Source organism: Blennius ocellaris (genome assembly GCF_963422515.1).
Source record: "Blennius ocellaris genome assembly, chromosome: 18".
Taxonomy (NCBI): Eukaryota; Metazoa; Chordata; class Actinopteri; order Blenniiformes; family Blenniidae; genus Blennius; species Blennius ocellaris.
The window spans coordinates 3157454-3176772 of NC_137667.1; the positions used below are offsets into that span (position 1 = coordinate 3157454).

Below are 19319 nucleotides of genomic sequence, written 5' to 3' on the forward strand. Positions count from 1 at the left end.
CGGGTTTGAGGCACGCGGAATACACAGAAATTCTCAAGTGGATTAGGTGTTAGGAGTGTTTACGGTTTTCGTCGTCGCGGCGACGCTTTGCGATTTCCGTCGCGCCTGAAAGAGACGGGCAGTTTACCGCTTTACCTCCGCGGCCAGGAGAACGAAAGATAGCTTAGCTCGGTGGAACAGCATCCACTGCGCATTCGGCTAGCGCTAACGGACGTGCGCGTCACTTTGGGGGGTGGGGGGGGGGGGGGGGGGGGTTGGTGCTCTCCAGTTTTACTCTAACGATGGGGTCTGAAACCTGAGATCATGAATGTCTTACTCACCTTGTGAGGACCAGAGTGCAGGAAAACGCAATACAAAAATGTGTGTTTTTAGTGGGGTTTTTTAAGTGTGTGTGTGTGTGTGTGTGTGTGTGTGTGTGTGTGTGTGTGTGTGTGTGTGTGTGTGTGTGTGTGTGTGTGTGTGTGTGTGTAAACGTGGAGCCGTTTGTTGGCGTAGCCATCCGGCTGTATTAGCAAGCTAAGGAAGTGGTGGAGCTCCGTGACAACATCAATATGGGGGGAACGCATGGTGACACTTTGGACTAAACACACACACACACACACACACACACACACACACACACACACACTCCTGCTGTAATGTCATGGGCCCGTCTCATGAATGTGCCTGTTCTTTCCAGGGGTGCAGATACGTGATACCCCGGCCCGGTCAATCCTTCTCGCATTACTGCCTCCGCAGTGTGCTGCTTCATTTACACGTGAAATATTGATGTTCTTAATTTAACCCCCAGGGTGCTCAGGTGTCTCCCCCCCCCCCCCCCACCCACACACACACACTCTTTTCCACAGCCCCGCCCCTGTGGCCACACCCTTCCCGCCCTCCGATTGGCCGACAGGACTTGTTTACTTGGTCGGCTTTTACGTGGGGCTTCAGCCCAAACACGCGGTGGTGCCCCCAGTCTGTCCGGTGTTTCTGAAGCCCCCCCCCCCGCTCCACATGCGATGTGTGCATGTGCGGTAGGATAGGAGTACGAGTTGAGCGTTGCAGCAAATATAGACTCGCTAACGGGCGGCGGCGCAGCGGAATGAGCGACGTCGAAAATGTAAATAAACCAAAAAGCTGTGAGTTTTTTCCCCCACGTTCTGTAAATAAAGTAAGTTTCAGAACACAATTTGGAACTTGTTCATTTATGAATGACATTTTATCTGTTCATTCGTTTCGTTTTATTTCGAACATAGTAAATAAAATGTAAATATTGAGTACAATGTCTGAAAAGAGTTTGGATTGCAAACGGGGCCGATGTCACAAACACTATTTTAGTTTACTTTCAAGATTTTCTTTAATAGAAAAACATGTTAAGTTCGTCTTTGTCAAAGTAACACTTACTACTGGAGGGCCGGGATTAATTTACATGTAAAAAGACGAACAACAACATCTGTTTATTACAAAAATGAATGTGTATGAATGAATGTTGGCATCATAATTAAGGATTACAAATAATATTACTTTTATTTTAGAAAACCACAAAAGTTAAACAGGTTTTTAAAGCTGTATTGTTTTGCTTCGCGCATACAGAAAAGCGTTTACCTGATAAAAATAGTGAAATAATAACCTTTAAATTTAAATTTGGAGCAGAGTCTATGTTTACTACCAAAAATGACTACAATCTCAATATAAAACCAATTTTAATGAAACTTTCTGATGCAATATACAGTGACATATCAAAAAAACATGCAGTTATTATACTATAACTGTTGCATTATGCATGTTTTTACAAAGTTACCCTGACAGCATGGCTTTGAGGTCCCCTGACATAAACTACCAGCTTTCATAATAAAGCATTTTACAAGAGGAATTTAAAATAAATAAAAGTATAATTCTTGTGGATCCGAGGTTCAAACCTTTATGGTTAATAAAAAAAGTGATCGACAAATAGAAATGAAAACGCTTCTAATATATATAAAAGCTTTATATATAACGAACACGAGTCTCATAAAACAGACTCACTTAAAAGATTCTTGGTCGTCAGTTGGGTTTTTACACCAGTCACCATGTAGAAGCTCCACCAAGACCTCCAGGATTTATTTTTTTAATTTTAATTTTAAGCTGACAAACGTAGCATCGGAGCTCCAAGTCCTCGCCGTCAACCACCTTTGTACGCCTGCCGCCATTGGCTGCCGTGGAGCTGCAGGGAGGAAGGAGGAAGGCTTTTTTTTTTTTTTTCTTCTTCTCCCTCCTCTCACAAATAAAACACCATAATTACAGGACGGCTGACAGACTTCCTGGTAGCGGGGCAACAACGTGGGGCAGCGTTCCTCATTCCTCCCCCCCCCACCGCCGCCGCCACACCCTTAAAACCCGTTTATCTGATTAAATGTGGGCAAGGCCGGGCCTATAAGCCGAACGCCGTCTAATTTACAGCAGCTGTGCAGAGATAATGGGTGAGAGGAAGCCAGATTGTTGTTTTTTTTCGCCCCCATGAAAGCGATAAAACGCAAAACACTGCGAGGGTCTGAGGTGTCTTTTAGTTAAGCGTTGGGATTCGTGCTGGAGCTTGCCTGCCGTGTGTGTGTGTGTGTGTGTGTGTGTGTGTGTGTGTAGGACGTGGTCAAATTACACACCAAATATAGTAAAAACGGTGCTCTGACTCGACTTTTCACACGTTTCGGTGGCGGAGGCCTTACTAGGACAAACCAGGGCTGAAACAGGAGGGTTTATTCCAACTCCCACTTTGCCTTCAAAAAAAAAAAATAAATGAGAGAAAATCCAACATCCCAGTTACAGCATGCTCCTGTTGCCTAGCAACCGGCCAGGCCTTGAGAGAGAGAGAGGAGAGGCATCATGTATGTACATCATGAGTGCAAACCTGCCCCCCCCCCCCCTCCAACCCCCCCCCCACCCAAAGACACACCGGAGAGGAGGATGATTGTAATCATTTATTGTTGACACATTTGTCTAGTCGGTAAACAACATACAGACTTTGTTATGCTGTCTTTCCATAGATCATTTTCACAATCAAGCATAAGAAAAATGACATAAGACATGATAAAGTTCATGGTCTTTTTTTATTTGAAAAAAAAAAAAAAAAAAAAAAAAAAAATTAAAGACTAGCATGTACAACTTGGAATGAATGTAAACTGAACTCGAGACGGACGGACGGCGAGGGGCCGCCGGCGCCGCCGCCTTGAGCCGAGAAACAGAAGAAGAAGAAGAAGAAGAAGAAGAAGAAGAAGAAGAAAGAGAAAAGTGAAGGCCAGTGATTCTCTCTTGCACGAAAAGAGGACGGACACTCCATCTCAGCGAAAAAGAAAAAAAAAAAAAACAGAAAGCTCACCGTAAGACTCTTTTTTTTTTTTTTTTTGTTTCGTTTTTTTTTTAAAGTCCCCCCCCCTTTTCCTTTTAAGAAAAAAGAAAAGGGGCGGGACGCACAACTACCAAGATGGCCGTCCAAATAACATAACAAAAATAAAACAAAAAAACAAAAAGAACATGCCAAACATTTGAAAATGTAGTTTGTTTGTTTGTTTGTTTTTTTAATATATATATATATTTTTTCCCCCTCTCGTTTTATCTAGCATACAATTAAATCCCATTCCACTTTTTTTTTTTTGAGTTAGAACCTGGTAATATTCTCTCATCTTAACAGTACAGGGATCCTCTCCAAATACAAAAAAAAAAAAAAAAAAGAAAAAGAAATAAACATAACTGTACCAAACCAACAAGAGGACAGCTTATTTAGTGGAATCAGCACGCTCTGGTAGCCCGGAGGAAGGATGGGTGTGAGGAAGAGGAGGAGGAGGAGGTGGTGGGAGAGAGTTAGTGCTCCGGTCTCAAGCTGCATGCATGAAGAAAAGGAAAGAAAAGAAAAGAAAAGAAAAACAATAGAGAGAGAGAGAGAGAAGAGATGGCCAGCCCGGACAGTTACCACTAGCAAATGGACCTGGAGGGATTTCCGCCAGACGCTGGAGTCTGAAGGTAGCAGTTACAAGGGTTCGTTGGTTATTTTAAGTTTTACTCGTTAAGTACTGATGCTAAACTGATCTCCGGGGGGGGGGGGGGGGGAGGGGGGAAGGGGAAGGGGGAGGGGGGGACAGGATCACTAACCATCGTTTTTCATGCAGATATTTTTTTTTTGTATATTTTTCCCGTGTGGACAGAAGGATATTTTATTTCAACATTCAATTATTTTCTATACAGAAACAGTATGAATAAATGAACTTTTTTTTTTTTTTTTTTTTTTTTTTTTCTTTTTCCCAAGAGGTAAGTAAAACATTTTTTTTTTTTTTTTTTTGGAACGTTTTTTTTTCTTTTTTCTTTTCTTCTAAGAGGGTGGGGGGGGGGTGGTGGTGGGGGGGCAGGACGGGGCGGGCAAGCTTCACTTTGCAGTCATCATCTGTACAAACTCTGCAGAGAGAGAGAGAGAGAGAGAGAGAGAGAGAGAGACAATAAGGACTCAGCCTGTTGCCGCTGAGAGCAGTCACCTGCTAAATTGTTAAATGCTTTATTAATTTTTTAATCAACTCGAGCGGGATCGCAACACACGTCCTAATTAGTGTCCCCCTTTTTTTTCCCCGAACGGCTTCCGCGTTCGTCTCATTAAGCCCCGTTTTGATTAAAACGCCCTCGCCGTGCGCTTACAGTTACGACGCCGGCAGGAATTAAGAGCTGAACGGAGAAAACAAACAACAAAAAAAGGAGCCTCTTGTTGTCTGTTTGGTAGCGAAGAGAGGAAGTCGGCCTCTTTTCAGCCAAAGACTTACTGACGCTAGGGTAGGAAGGAGGCGAGAGCCCCCCCCCCCACCCACCCCCGACACTGACGCTAATTCAGAAGGATGGCTTCTTCTCCCCTCTGTGTTTCAGCGGCTCCCGTCTAATGACTAATATAAAGTGTGTGCCTGTGTTGCAGTCACCCTCAGAGAAATACGTAGAAAATGAATCCCCCCCCCATTTAATAAAAGCTTCTCGCCGTGGCCTAGAAACCGAGGCTATTTGTGCACCGTGACGTCTTTTTTTCCCTTCCTTTTTCCCTTCTCTTTCCCAAATCCGCCTCACCTTCGTAGTTGACCTGTCCGTCCCCGTCGATGTCTGCTTCTCTGATCATCTCGTCCACCTCCTCGTCCGTTAGCTTCTCCCCCAGGTTCGTCATGACGTGGCGGAGCTCCGCGGCGCTGATGTAGCCGTTTCCGTCCTGCGGAGGGGGGGAAATAAATAAATAAATAAAAACGAGGAAGCTGAACAAACGACGGGGGATTAAAAAAAACACGATCGATTAAAGAGCGGCCGGGTGGTAAAGGAAGCAGGAAGTCGGGAGGATTGATGATGACCTTCGTTTACGGCTCGACAAATCTCACCTGTGACTCGTCAGGCCTTATTTGAATTTTTTTTTTTTAATCTAACGTTTGGGCAGGAAGAAGCCCTGCTGGTAAGAAGCTCCACTCGCCTTGTCGAATACCCGGAAGGCCTCGCGGATCTCCTCCTCGCTGTCTGTGTCCTTCATTTTTCTGGCCATCATGGTCAGGAACTCCGGGAAGTCGATGGTTCCATTACCTGGAATGAGTGATGATCAATGAGGCACATTTAATCAGCTGGGGAAAATTTTTTTTTTTTAAATCATCGCAATCACTTGAAAAGCAAACTGGGGATAATAGAGGCCCACATTTAGCTGATGAGAATCGGTCAACTGAAAACGTCTATCTCGTGGCTCAGTCCTCTTTCAGGTCCTCCTTTGACAGTGGAGAGAAGCTCTCAGATCACTTTACAGTAAATCTGCCTTCTTATGGCCTGAGAGCAGAGGGACGGTACGTATGTATGTGTGTGTGTGTGTGTGTGTGCTTCCCTTTCTTCCTCAGGGAAGCCCCGAGAAAACGTCGTGTACGCTATGGGAGGGGGAGGGGGGGGGGGGGGGGGGACGACCCGTGGCCGGTCATCCATAATGCAGACATTCAGCTCGGCCTTCCAAGAAGCCGGCGTGAATCAAAGGGCTCCCGTCTCCCGGGGGCCTCGGCAGGAAGGACAAGAAAGGGATCTTCAGCTTCTTCCCTTTTACCCGAAATCCACTCCTCCTGCGTCCTGCAGCCTCTCGCCTCGTTTCGGGGGGTGGGGCTGGGGGGGGTTGAGGTGTTTCCACTGCCGCAGCGACGCACGTCTGTCGGCCTGCACGTGTGCGGCAGGATCAATATCCATGTAGATGGTGTCAAGATGGGATTAGCGCTGGATCAGACCCTCCGCAGAGGGAAGGGATCTATGAAGGGCTCAGCAGCTCGCCCGCTGCACCACCGCAGGAGGGTGGATGAGAGAGAGAGAGAGAGAGAGAGAGAGAGAGAGAGAGAGAGAAGCGGTGGCCGAGCGCTTCCCTCTGAAACGAACATCTGGAAGCGCGTTTTTCGCGTCAACAACGGGCAAAAAGTAAACACACATTTTTTTGAGTGGCGGATTGAAAGCGAAGGTCAGAGACAACCAAGGGCAAAGTACCCATGGGGATTGGGATTAGCCCCCCCGGGGGTGGGGGTAGGTGGGCGGGCGCTGGAGTGTGTACAGATTAACCAATGGCAGGGAGCGTGTGTGTGTGTGTGTGTGTGTGTGTGTGTGCACACACAACAAAAAGGGATGCAGTAATATGATGGGGCAGATGGTGATCTCATAGCCCAGGGTAACAATCTAAGGACCTGTTATCTAACAAACAGAGACAGCCAGCAGCGCCATGGGAACACATGCTGCCACTGGGGGGGGGGGGTTGGGAGGGAGATGTAGAAGGGGGGGGGCAGAAGGTGAAGCGTGAGCCTCGTAGAACCGCGCGGTTAGCCACTACTTCAAGACAACGGGTGCTACCTGCTCAGCTGCAGGCCATGTGGTGGCCGCAGAACGAGGAGGAGGAGGAAGGAGGAGGAAGGGTGGAGGCAAGGAGAGATGAAGATCGGGTGGAAGGCAGATGGGAAGACAGACAGAGAGAGAGAGAGAGAGAGAGAAAATGGTGGGAGGGAGAAAAGAGAGAGAGAAACCACGGAGAGGGAGGGAGCGAGTGGGCGGCGGAGAGGGAGATGGAGATGGAGATGAGGGAGATGTGAAGAGGAGAGAATATAAGGAGTGAACCGAGTGGGAGATGGTGCGATTACACATAAGAGGCGCTGACGCAAACTATAGAAGGCCGAGGCATCTCGGCGCACTTGTGTGTGTGGTCATCCTGTGTGGTTTTTTTTCTTCTTTCTTTTGTCTTTTTTCTTTTCTGCATCATAAAGCCAAATCCCATCCCTTTGAAGTGAAGAAACAAGGGCAGGGTTGTGTAATGCCGATGAGCAATGTGCAGCGGCTGCAGCTCACCCTGTTATTTAATCCACAATTTAACATTTTTACTTCCTCACACAATGCAATTTTTTTTCTTTTTTCTTTTCTTGTTTTATCTGAAGCCGTCAGAGGCTGTCGGCGGGTTCACAGAAGCCGCTGCGTCATTCCGAGCAGGTGTAGTGCCGCTTTCTCTTCTCGTCAAATCCGACAACTGTAGCCCACGCCGCTCATGAATTTGCAGCGAAGCCTTTTACAATGGAGCGGCCAGAAGACTTGTGTTTCTCTCACTTCTGCAGCCTCCCCATTCATTGTAATTCTTTGCCACGGCCTCCTTGTTTTTGGTAAATAAAGCTGATTTTCAATGGGCCGGCTGACATCCCATGGCTGCTGATGTGGGTACTGGATGTGCAGAGCAGCAGAGAGGCCTTATGTAACCACTTTTATTTTCCATTACTAGCTTCATTGCTGTCTGACCTAGATTGCATCAGCCAAGGGAGGCAGAGGCAGAACAAGGGGATGTTAGTGATGGTTGGTGTGTGTGTGTGTGTGTGCGGATGTAACACGGTGGGGGGAGGGGTAGGGAAGGTACGCCGAGGATGGTGGGAGGACGTTTCAATAAAGGCGCTGCCGCCAAAGCCGCGGCGCAATCGATTCCTCCCGATCGATGTGGTCCCATTGGACAAATCCTATAAGCTGACAGAGCGCCACTGGGGTAACGCCCCCCCCCCCCATCCCCCCTTCTCCCGATTCCCCGCCCGTCTTTGCTTGCGTTCTTCCGAACCTGATCGGAGACGATGCAGCTGGCAAATTAAATCGGCCATTGACGGGTCACTAAAAAACTCTACGTACCCCCACGTATGATGGCGCTGCACACACGATAACCGAACTGCTGACCCAGAGGGGGAGACGTCATGTGAAAAAAAAAAAAGCTGGCTGGACGGTTGGCAGCAAGGGGAGGGACGTGGGCAACGACGCCACCGAGTGTGTTTGGCGACTGGTCGGTAATGAACGCTCTCTGTAATCCCGCGGCCATTTGTAATGGAGGTTCCGTCACCAAAAGGCCAAATGTTTCTCGTGGAAACGGGTTTTCATCTCAAGGGACAGTCGTGTGGTTCGGCGTGACAGTCGCAGTTCATCCCGTTGATTAAAACGAGGGCATTAACAGGAAAGGACCACCATTAACCTAAATATTAAAAAGACCTTTCCACTCCGCTCGGGTGAATTTAATGATGTGGAAGCACATCAGCCAGAGGTTGGACACACTCGGCGTGTATCTCGGATCGGAATCGGGTTCCCGCACGCACGATGATTCCGACTCCCACCCCTTGGTGAAGCGCGAGCGACTACTGACCGTCAGCGTCCACCTCGTTGATCATGTCCTGCAGCTCGGCCTCCGTGGGGTTCTGGCCCAGCGACCTCATGACGGTGCCCAGCTCTTTGGTGGTGATGGTGCCGTCACCATCCTTGTCGAATAAGGAGAAAGCCTCCTTGAACTCTGCGGAGAAGAAAACGAGGTTAGTGTGTTGCTGCAGTCATGGAGATGGGGGGGGGGGGTTACAGAAGGAGCGTTTTGGAGTTGCGGGGCCTGGAGGTTAATAAGAGACTGCGGGAAGGAGTTTAAACGCAAAAAAAAAAAAAAGTTATGAGGCTGCTGAGCGCTGACACTTTTGTGTAAAACTAAAAAGAGAGAATGGGAACTTGAACGAAGGCCCAATGGCTGCATCACTTTTTCTGTTTCTGAAAAGCCGGCTTCTTAACTTACAGGGGCCATAAAAAACCCATCCGGGGAAGTGAATCCAGGCAATAGTGAGCGTTAGCCTTTGGGGGGGGGCCTTAGCACAAGCTAATTAGCCACAGAGGGGGTTCAATCGGGAAGGAGCTGTGCAGCTTCCAATTTTAGCACAAAGCCCACGTCGCTTATTTATTATGGATATCAAGGTGCCTCGGCGACCGAAACTACTCGTTAACTCGGCTGGAAAAGTGACGATTCACTGTGGCTGGCCTGACTCATAGCTACTGCGAAACTTCTTCCTCTTATGTCTCTGTTCATTTAAAAAGAGAGAGAAAGACACTAACTAGCTATCGAGGGAGGGCCTGTGGCTGTTCTGTATTTTTACTTCATGTTGCATAGAAGTGACGTAAAAAGCAGCGACTGTGACCGTTTGGAAATGTATTGGTGGGTAAACAATTGATTTAAAAAAAACAACTAATAAGAATAATCCAATGCCTACCTGCAATCTGTTCCTCTGTTAGTTGGTCGGCCTGTGGGTGTGGAGACAGAAACATGGGGGGAAAGTTACTCAACAAGGAAAAGTGTTTGGTCATTGCATTCCTCAGCGCCGTCCCCGCCCAACAAGTGCAACGACAGCTCAACAGTGGCCACTGTGTCGAGGGGTCAGCCGGGCTCAGCCCGTGACAATGTCCCCTTCAGTGCGCTTATCTAAACGCCATTTGTCTTTCTCAGCACAGTTCCGTGGGTTTGAGTTAACCCCCCCTCCAACCCCCCATACAACCCCCCCGTACACATAGGATCCAGTTCTAATGAAGGTTACATTTGTTAGACGACGATTTTGTGCCAGAAGCTCCAAGAAGGTGGCCCCACAAAGCTTCACCTCCACCTCGGGACGGAGGATTTTTTTTTAGGGTACATCAGCGTTTTTCATGCCTGCTTATCACGGTTCAGTTTCCTCCTGCTTTCCTTCCACGTTTAATGGCTGATAGTGACTCACGCGCTTCTAATCGCTTTGTTGAAGCGTCCACCATCAGGCCTTTTACGAAAAAACGACTGTTTGTGGGAAAGAAAATGTTTTAAAAAAAAACCTCTACTGATAGTCAAACATACTCAGTGGAAAAGCACGAATGTGCAGCTACTGGGTGCAAATGTTTTTTAACATCCCTGCTGTGTACTAAACAACTTTGTATTTTATGATTGTTATTGTTAACAGACGGCGCTGACATCACTGCGCCTGGCAACAACGCAGGAACACACAGAGAAAACATGAGCAGACACAGATGTGCAGGGGTAAAGCTCACGCTCCCATTAGCATTTCTTCCTCAACGCCCGATCTTTCCAACCCCGGTGTGTCTTGTGAATTAGTCAGAGTTGCCACTTGTGCTTCGACGCAAATTCCTCCACCCAGCGGTGTGTTTACGTGTTTGTGTGACCGATCCGAGTGTCGCCGCTGGACTCTGGGAGCCTGAACTCAAAAGACTGGGAGGTGAGAGGGTTCTTTGGTTTTTTGATGTACTTGGATGAGATGTAGCCGATCGCCACTTGACATGCAGCACGATGACCTTTTAACTTTTAACTAACAGAAAAAAATGACTTTTTTTCTGACGGCTTGAGCAGCACCAGCATGTTTTGGACCTATTGATCTGATCAGCGAGGGGGGGGGGGGGCTACAGCAGACTCTCATGGGATCACCTGAGCGGATTCGACAGCCTCCTCTACCCACTGCGACGTCGTTTGCTTATTCTTCTCCCACCCCACACCCTCTTCCTGCTACCATTTCCCTCTACGAGCAATGGAAATGTCAAGACACAAAAAACAGCCGGCCTGCTGCTCTTTGCGACCAATAAATTCACCTACAACGTTGTTTTTTTCTTCTTCTCCTTCCTCCTTCCTGTGTTACTTGGTCACTCTCTCGACTGATAAGTGACCTTTCCCCCCCCATCTTCTCTTGACTCACCCTCTTTGTCATGCTGTGTCGCTCTTGCTGCATCTTCATGTCCCCTGCTGTCTCCCTGAGTGTGGGCTTTGGTGACTCACTGCTATGGATCCTCCCCTGGCTCGGGCCCAAGCTGTTGGGGCCTTGTCGGGCACTGCAACAGCACCTCGTGGCCCACCTTGGTCCCTTTGCACTTAGACCATAGCCAACTCCTCCTCTTCCTCTGACCATTTCCCCTTTCTGCTTCTCACTCTAATATGTGACATAAGCTTCCGAGGAATAATCCCTGTGATTCAGCATCCCCACTGTCTTGTGTACAGGGTTGCCTGGTGCCACGATTCCAGTCTTAATAACAGCTTGTTAAAGGACCAGGAGTGTGTGTTAGTGCATTTGGGAAAGGGGGTGGGGGGGGTGGGTGGGGTGGGGGGTGGGGTGCTCTGCTGGCAACGGTTTACTGGCATGAGTGGGTCAGCCACTCCCACTGTTGTCCGGGCAGCCGGCCCTAGCGAAGCACTCCAAGCACGACAGTGGGAGGCAGGAATACCTTTCACACTCGCGTCGACGCTGTTTCACACCAACTTATTAATCTAACACGGGATGCAAAGTGTCGCAAGCAAATTATCTTCTTGCGTAACGTCCAGTTCACGAATGTTCAATGTGCTGTGATCTGCTTGCCGGGTGAGAAACCTTAGCGTAGCATCTCCGCGTCCAGCAAGTGCGCGGCGCAGGACCAGCTGTCGCTGTGACAGATGGGCGTGACACACACACATGTTTACATCCCACTAACACTGGTAGAAACACAAAGAGTCACTGTGACAAAGCCACACACACACACACGCTCCCTTTCAATAGAAGCACTGAGCTCCACAGAGCATTGAACGCCTCTTCTCTTTGGGGGCCGGACAAAAGACAGCGAGGCCTCCGGGCCAAGTTTGCGCCCGGAGGGGCGGGAGGGGAGGCTGGTGTGACCACCGCCTGCACCTCGGCCTCTCGTGACCGGCCTCCACCGTATGGCAGGTGCTCCTCCGTGGCACACAGGCAGGACTTCATCACTCCCAGACACCAGAAACGTGGGACACGGGTAGGTGTTGCCGCTGCCGGGGCCGTATGAATTATTCACGGCGGCGGATCGGATGTCCGTCGAAGTCACTGAACATGCATCGGCAAACAAGAGCGCGACAGGAACAGGATAGGGCCCGGCACGGTCCGACGACCTATTCGATACTTCCACCTCAATGGGGGGAGCCTGTTTCCGCCTCAGCAGGCCCATTGATGCCGACGCAGGGCCCACGGGCCCCCGGATTAAACTCCTCGGGGGCGCTGATACACGGCATGGCTGGCTCCACAAACAATTCCACTTTACACTCCAATTACTGCGTCGTTGCAACGTGAAACTGCATCGCAGCTCGATACCATATATAGGATATTTGATCACAGCAGAGTTGGGGGGGGAAGAGAGGGAGGGAGGGAGGTGCGTGGCTCCTTTACTCCCCGGGGCCATTAATGATCTATCAAGCTTGATAATCAATAGAATAGCTTGAAGCCCTCTTTTCCAGCATGTGGATTGTTTCCTTTCTGTAACGTCCTCTGATGTTGCAAAGCCCCCCCCCCCCCCCCACCCCCCACCCTAAGGTCATTACAGATGTCAGCGTGGCATCAACATCTGGAGAAATTGGTCAAGACTGCTCCACGACATCGTGCAAATCGCTCCAGCTTGGGCGAAACCACGTCCTCCGTGGCGCACCGGACGCCCAACGACAACCTATGCGATGCGCGCGTTTGCTCCAAAAACTCAAAAGTTGCGGGGGCCCCAAACTCAGCAGCTGCGGGGGCCGCTTGGCGAGGGGGAGCCGGCGCCAGGAGTCGCCGTCAGGTGTTTTGCATACAATAGAGAGATTTGCAAAGAGGCAACCAAATCAGCCGACACACACACACGGCGGGCGGCGGTTGGTGGCTTCAGAAAACAGGAGCCCCCGCCGTCTGGAGGCTGCGGGGAAGAAGGCGGAACTGCGCCTCGCAAACGGCCTCGCCAACGCTCCCCGCAAGGGCCGGGTGGGGGGGGGGGTGGGGGGTGCAACGGTCGCCTCGTAACCGTGCAAATTACACAAAATGGTCAGCTTCCGTTGCGGAACACTGACGGGATACAATAGTTGGCAGGAGTCTAAACCCTCCACCACCTCCTCCCCCCTTCCCTCCCACCCCCCCTCCCTTCACTTCCACCATCAAGCAAAGATGGTGCAACCCTTGGAAAAAACGAGGTGGGGGGGTGGGGTGGGGGGGTAGAAAGCAAACGTACCCCCCTCCCCTCTCCTCCCCCTCTTTTATTCAACCCCCCCACTCTCTCCTTCCCTTCCACCGATCCACTCCTCCACCCATACAGAGGAGCGCCATCGGTGGGCAAGGGGACATGACCACATCCCGGGAGGAAGAGGAGCAACCCCCCCACCACCACCACCACCACCCCCCCCCAACAACACGCCTGCGCTCCTGAAGGCGGATCGTAAAAATTGCACCTTTTAATACACGTACGGCTGCAGAATTATGCCGTAATAAACCCATAATAGCCTGGAATAGTCGAGAACAGTGTCAAATAATCTACAATCTACCCACACCAACAGATCTGGTGCTGGAATGGGGGCGGGGGGGGGGGGGGGGGGGGGGGGGGGGGTAGAGGGTGGGGGGGGGTGGTAGAAAAAAAAAAGCTACTGTATGAAATTGCGCAGTTATGAACGCATATGCAGTTTTTTTTTTTTTTTTTTAAAGTTTCCAGTGATAAATCCACGCACACGGCCGGTCCGCTCGCGCCTTCCTGCAACACGGGCGTTTTCTCTCCCGGCCGGAATCAATGAACCAAGCAGGAGACGAACCACATGAAAACACAAACGAGACAAGACGGCCGGTAACGACGCCGACCTGCCCGCACAAGTATAACTTAAATCACCCCCCTCCTCCTCCTCCTCCTCCTCCTCCTCCTCTAAACCCTCCCGGTACCCTTCGTCGTATTCTTGTATAGAATGAATGGCGATACGTACCATGTCGGAAGAGTTGTGTGCTTGCTGGTCCGGAGGCAGACTCGGAGTGTGGTCGTTCCTTAGATGGAGTTCCACTGGCGGGTTAGCGGCGTGTATATTGGCCGTGGCCAGAATGGGGATTGCCTCGTTGTATCCCTCCGCCACGCTAGCGCGGATCACTCACTTCCTTATTTCGATTCGGGGCCGCTGCAGCAGCAGCAGCAGCATGCAGCTCTTTTTCAAAGCCCCCCCTTGCAGCTCCTGCAGGCGTGCAACAGGTGCACGCGTGACCCGGCGAGCCCGCAGAGCATCCCCGCACTGCGATGCACGCGTGGTTTGTGTGCGTTCGCGCACATGTCTGCAGTGTTTTGGCAGAAATTGACAATAATGGTAGTATTTCGGTGTGCGTGGAGGTCAAATGCTTCAGATCACTTGCATCATATGTTGACAGGAAAACACACACACACACACACACACACACACACACACACACACACACACACACACACTTATGTACATGCACGAGAGGGAGAGAACATGCAAACCCTTACAGAAAGGCCCCTGACCTGCATTTGAACCCATGGCATGAGGTAATCATGATGTACAAGGAGCTCAAGGCTTTCATATCACTTTTATTTTCTCCCCATCTGCAGATTGCATGAGATAGAAACACGTGACATGAAGGAATTAATGTCCCTGCAGAAATGCATCCAAATACCACCTTTAATCACGAATGTTTAACTGTCATAAAGGGGTGATAAGCAGGTTTCACTTATATATATATATTCACACGACAACGAAGGCAGCTGACATGCAATGTGCTCAAGGACAGTTTGGGGGAGGGAGATGGGGAATCGTACCTGCAACCTACTGATTGACAGATGACCAGGAAGTATTTTGCAACCTTTGTACTAAGTTGCAGCAAATTCAAAGGAGGTCCAGTTATCAGGGAGTTATGACTTATATATGGACCATAATTAAGTTGGAACAAACTGTCCTGATTTCAGATCTGATCTCACCTAACTTGTTTTGTTGTTGTTTTCCTCTCTGAATGATGCTTTAAACTTGTAAAAACCTGATTTCTCAGTAAATTTCAACCAATTTCAAAACATTTGGTAATCATACTGATAATAAGTTAGATTTTTTTTATCCCGATCGATCAATAAAATACAGATTTTGTAATTTAACTAGTAATTTTAGCCATAACTTTAAACTGCACACAAAAATGTCGACTGTGCCTTTAAATGTGTTATCTATAATTAAAAAAAAGACAACTTCTTATGATGTTTCAAGCAATGGAACTTAAATAAAAACAAACTGTTGCAAGAAACGGGCCTTTACTAACACATATATATTAATTATTAATTATTTTTTTTACTCCAGGAGGAGAGGCGCGCTCTCCTGGCAGGGGACTAGTTTCCAGCAGCGGAAGGATACCTCCGACGTACGGGTCCCGGGTTGACACCGGAGAGTTTTGCCGTGCCGGCTTGTAACGCCGCCTCTGATTGGCTGACGCGGACCTGCAATATTACACCACATGCGTCGGCCTCATCGATTGGCTACACGGGACCTGCATTGCACCAGGCAGTGGCACTTGATGGAGACATAATATGAAGAAAATACGTGAATCTTAAAAAAAAAAAAAATAAATAAAAAAAAAAACCCCGACGCGTCTTTCGGCGCCGCTTTCTTCGCACTCGGCGAGTATTTACGACGCACTTTGACTCGCTCCCGGAAGATCCGTGAAAAACGGCGACACGTTGCGCAATCCACGCGGGCTTTGAATGAATATTTGATGGGCTCGGTTGTAGGGGAAGTGCGCCACATTCAGTCCGCTGGAAGCGGCGCCGCGTGGGGATTATTTCACAGAGTTTAATCCGGCTGAAATGGTGGATTATTTTACGCAACCGCAACCTGTGCAGGTAGAATGACGGTGCATTATTTTGGCGAGGTGGACAAGCAGCACCGCGCGGAGGTCCAGCGACTCGGCCGGTTCGAAGCGCCACCAAGCGGCCAGATAGGGGAAGTCATTGTTTACAACAGTATTTTTTTTTTTTTTTTTTTTTTAAAGACCCAAAATAACCCAATTCTGCCACCAAGGGCCAATTACTACGGTGGCCCTGAAGTGCAAACCACAACAACAAATCACTAAACACAACAACAAATTGAAAAACACAACTGCAAATTCAAAAACACAACAGCAAATGAAAAAACACAACTGCAAATTGAAAAACACAACACAAATTCAAAAACACAACTGCAAATTGAAAAACACAACACAAATGACAAAACACAACAACAAATTGAAAAACACAACACAAATGAAAAAACACAACTGCAAATTGAAAAACACAACACAAATGAAGAAACACAACACAAAAATCCAGATTAATCTGATTATAAGGGGCATTTTATTTCGGTTTGAAGTTAATTTCATGGAATATTTAATCGGATCCTCATGTTAAAGAATAAAAAACAACAACAACTGATGTGAATCAACCAAACAGGAGGTTTTCTGGCTCCAAACGGAAGCGGTGAGCGGAGCGGCTCTGAAACAGAGGGCAGCCGTTCAACTTAATAATTTAAATCATGATTTAATCATAAGGCCCATGAGGTAACGTCTTACATCTGCACAAACGTGAACCTATTAGGCCTCGTGTTTACATGAGAACTTCAAATGGACGCCACGTTGCTATTGTTGTTTTATTAAACGTCCTGATCACAGGTTATTTTTCTTTAAAAAGTACTTTTTGTGACGGCAGTTTTGTGGGATTCGTGAAGTACGACACGGCGGAATAGAAAAGTCTTCATGTCAGGTCGGGGGGGGGGGGGGAATCGGGGGGATCTGGGGGGGGCGACGACTCTTAACCGGAGTTGAGCTGTTTCGTTTGTTAATCTGCTGGAACTAATCGGGACTTTCTTGCTGAGTCTGTTCAGTGTTTTGCCCTGTTTAACCGGAGCCATGGCTCTTACATAAGCACGTGTACCCCCCCCCCCCTCACCCCCCCACACTTTTTCTCTTAATACCGAGTGTTAAGCACACAGACACACACACACACGCCAAACGGCCATAACATTATGACCACTGATGGGTGAAGGGGAACAAGTTTGCAGGTAGGACAGTTAGTTCTGAAAGAGAAATCTGATGATGGGGGGGGGGGCCTTTACGGCTCCTTAATGCCACCGATAGCGCCTCACTCTGGCCAAGTTGATGAGGTCGGTGAGGTTTTCATGGGGGGGAAAGAAGAAGAAAAAGAAAAAACAAGCGTGATCGGCCTGTTCATTGATAGTTTCCTCCGGTAGAGCAACAACAAAATAAATAAACAGAACTTTGACTCAACAATTGACTGAGTAGGTTCTTCATTCTTCCAACAATCATTCTTCCAACAATCATTCTTCCAACAATCACTGTTGCAAATAATCGATTGCCTCAGAAAAGCCTGGATCATTACGCATGTTGTGGCTTATCTCAGTGGGGGGATTTAAAAAAAAGTTTGGTAACTCAATTTTCACCTTGAAGCTGTGAAAAGATATATATTTATATATATATATATATATATTCCACCCAATTAAAAAGCACTGATAGTAAATGATCATAATGCTGTTTTTCTTGACTGTGTGTGTGCGTGTGTTTGCTCTCGCAGCGTGATCTTAAGTAAAGGAGGATGTGGATGTGACATTCCAGCGTGTTCAGTCCTGCAGCATCACTATGTGCTTTAGAAACACCCGACCCAGAGGTTTTATTTGTATTTTATTTTATTTAATGTGCCTCATTAGAGCACACACACACACATGACTTCTCTCTCGCTCTCTCTCTCTCTCGCTCTCTCCTCCCCAACATGCCACGCTTGATTTAAAATGTATTCCCCCCCCCCCCCCTGTATTTGCTGATGTACGAGCTGTGGTCGGGATGCGTGACTGATTGGATAGGTGTCGTGTGCCGCAGCACAAGAAGCTCTTGCTGCCACTCCAGCCGGTCGGACGCCCCCCCCCCCCCACCCCACTTTCTCTTCTTTCTCCCTTCCTTCCTTACGTCTTCTTTTCTTTCTGCTGAGCACCGAGTTCCACGCGGCTCCACATCAAGAGGAATTAAATCAACGCTTGCGCTGCGTGTCGGACTGCAGCAGGGCCCGCTTAGCTGGATTTACTTCACCTTACGGGGCTGATTTGAATAGAAGACAGGCGGAATGGAAAAGGGCTGCAAAAAAAAAAAACATGCATACATCCTTTTATTTATCTTTTTTTTTTTTATTCAACACTTAAAAGTGAAGCATGAGTTCACTGACATTCTGCAGCCGCTGCAGGCAACGGCCGAGTAAAAGGCCATTTTTATCTCATCCCGACCTCCAGATTCAATAAAGAGTGTGGGAGTCCGATTGGAATGAGGAACTTTGAGTCCGAGGAAGAAAACATGACTTTGCATATTAATGGTAGTGTTTGTGACGCGGCGGACAAACGACACGTAGAGCTGAATAAACCGTCTGTGAAGTCGAATTGTTATACGAGCGTGCGTGGTTTCATTACACAAGCAAACAGCACCCACTAGTGGCCTGGCATGCCGACTGCATCGTTTTCAAAAAAAACATTGCAGTGTAGACCAGTGTTTTTCAACCACTGCGCCGCGGCACACTGGTGTTTCCGCGAGATCTAGTCAGGTGTGCTGTGGGAAATGATCACATTTCACATTTTTTCCCTAAAAAACATTCGCCGACAGTGTGTTGCAGAGTAATCATGTATAAATACTCTTCGCCAGCACAGAACTTTGCCGGTGAAATGTAAAGTGACAGACGTCAGTGTGGTTAATCTCCACCTCCTGCTACCATCTTGTATCAAAGTACTGTGTCAGTGACAGTGATGGAGAAGTTTTTGAAAAGGAAGAATGTGAACCAGGATCTCAGCTCTTCATCCATCAGGTCCAGGTTTCACACTGAGGGAGTCACTATTAAAAAAAAAAGAAATTGGGAAACACTTTTTTTCTGTATTTATTTGATTCCTGTTGATAAAACTTTGATGAGAAAGACTTTATATTGTTAATAGAGGCTGCAGAGTTTCACATTTTAATATTTTCGGGTGGTGGTGGTGTGCCTCCAGATTTTTCCAAACAAAAAAGTGTCTTGGCTCAAAAAGGTTGAAACGAGTTCTGGGGGGGCCGGTAGAATAGTTTATTTGTTTACCGTTCAGAGACCAGGTATAGAAGACGTTAAATCTTAAAAAGATTCTTTGCACCAGATATTAAGCCGAGGCTCGTTCCCATCAATATCATCACACATATTACAAAAAACCCTCAAGTTCTCGTCATTTCTTGTGGCGCTTTAGGAAACCACCAGAATTCACTGCAATCCTAACATAAAAGTACATT

At 48.1% G+C, this 19319-nt stretch overlaps 1 protein-coding gene across 1 annotated transcript; it reads right to left on the minus strand.

Annotated features, from left to right (window-relative positions):
* Positions 1-2922: 2922 nt before the first annotated feature.
* LOC308143324 (calmodulin-1) lies at positions 2923-14115 on the minus strand. Its single transcript, XM_080514064.1, has 6 exons — positions 13982-14115; positions 9513-9543; positions 8633-8776; positions 5441-5547; positions 5053-5188; positions 2923-4404 (listed from the first exon to the last, which is right to left on the minus strand). Exons 1-6 carry the CDS (start codon positions 13982-13984, stop codon positions 4376-4378), a joined length of 450 nt encoding a protein of 149 aa, XP_080370190.1. The 5' UTR covers positions 13985-14115; the 3' UTR covers positions 2923-4375.
* Positions 14116-19319: the final 5204 nt, after the last annotated feature.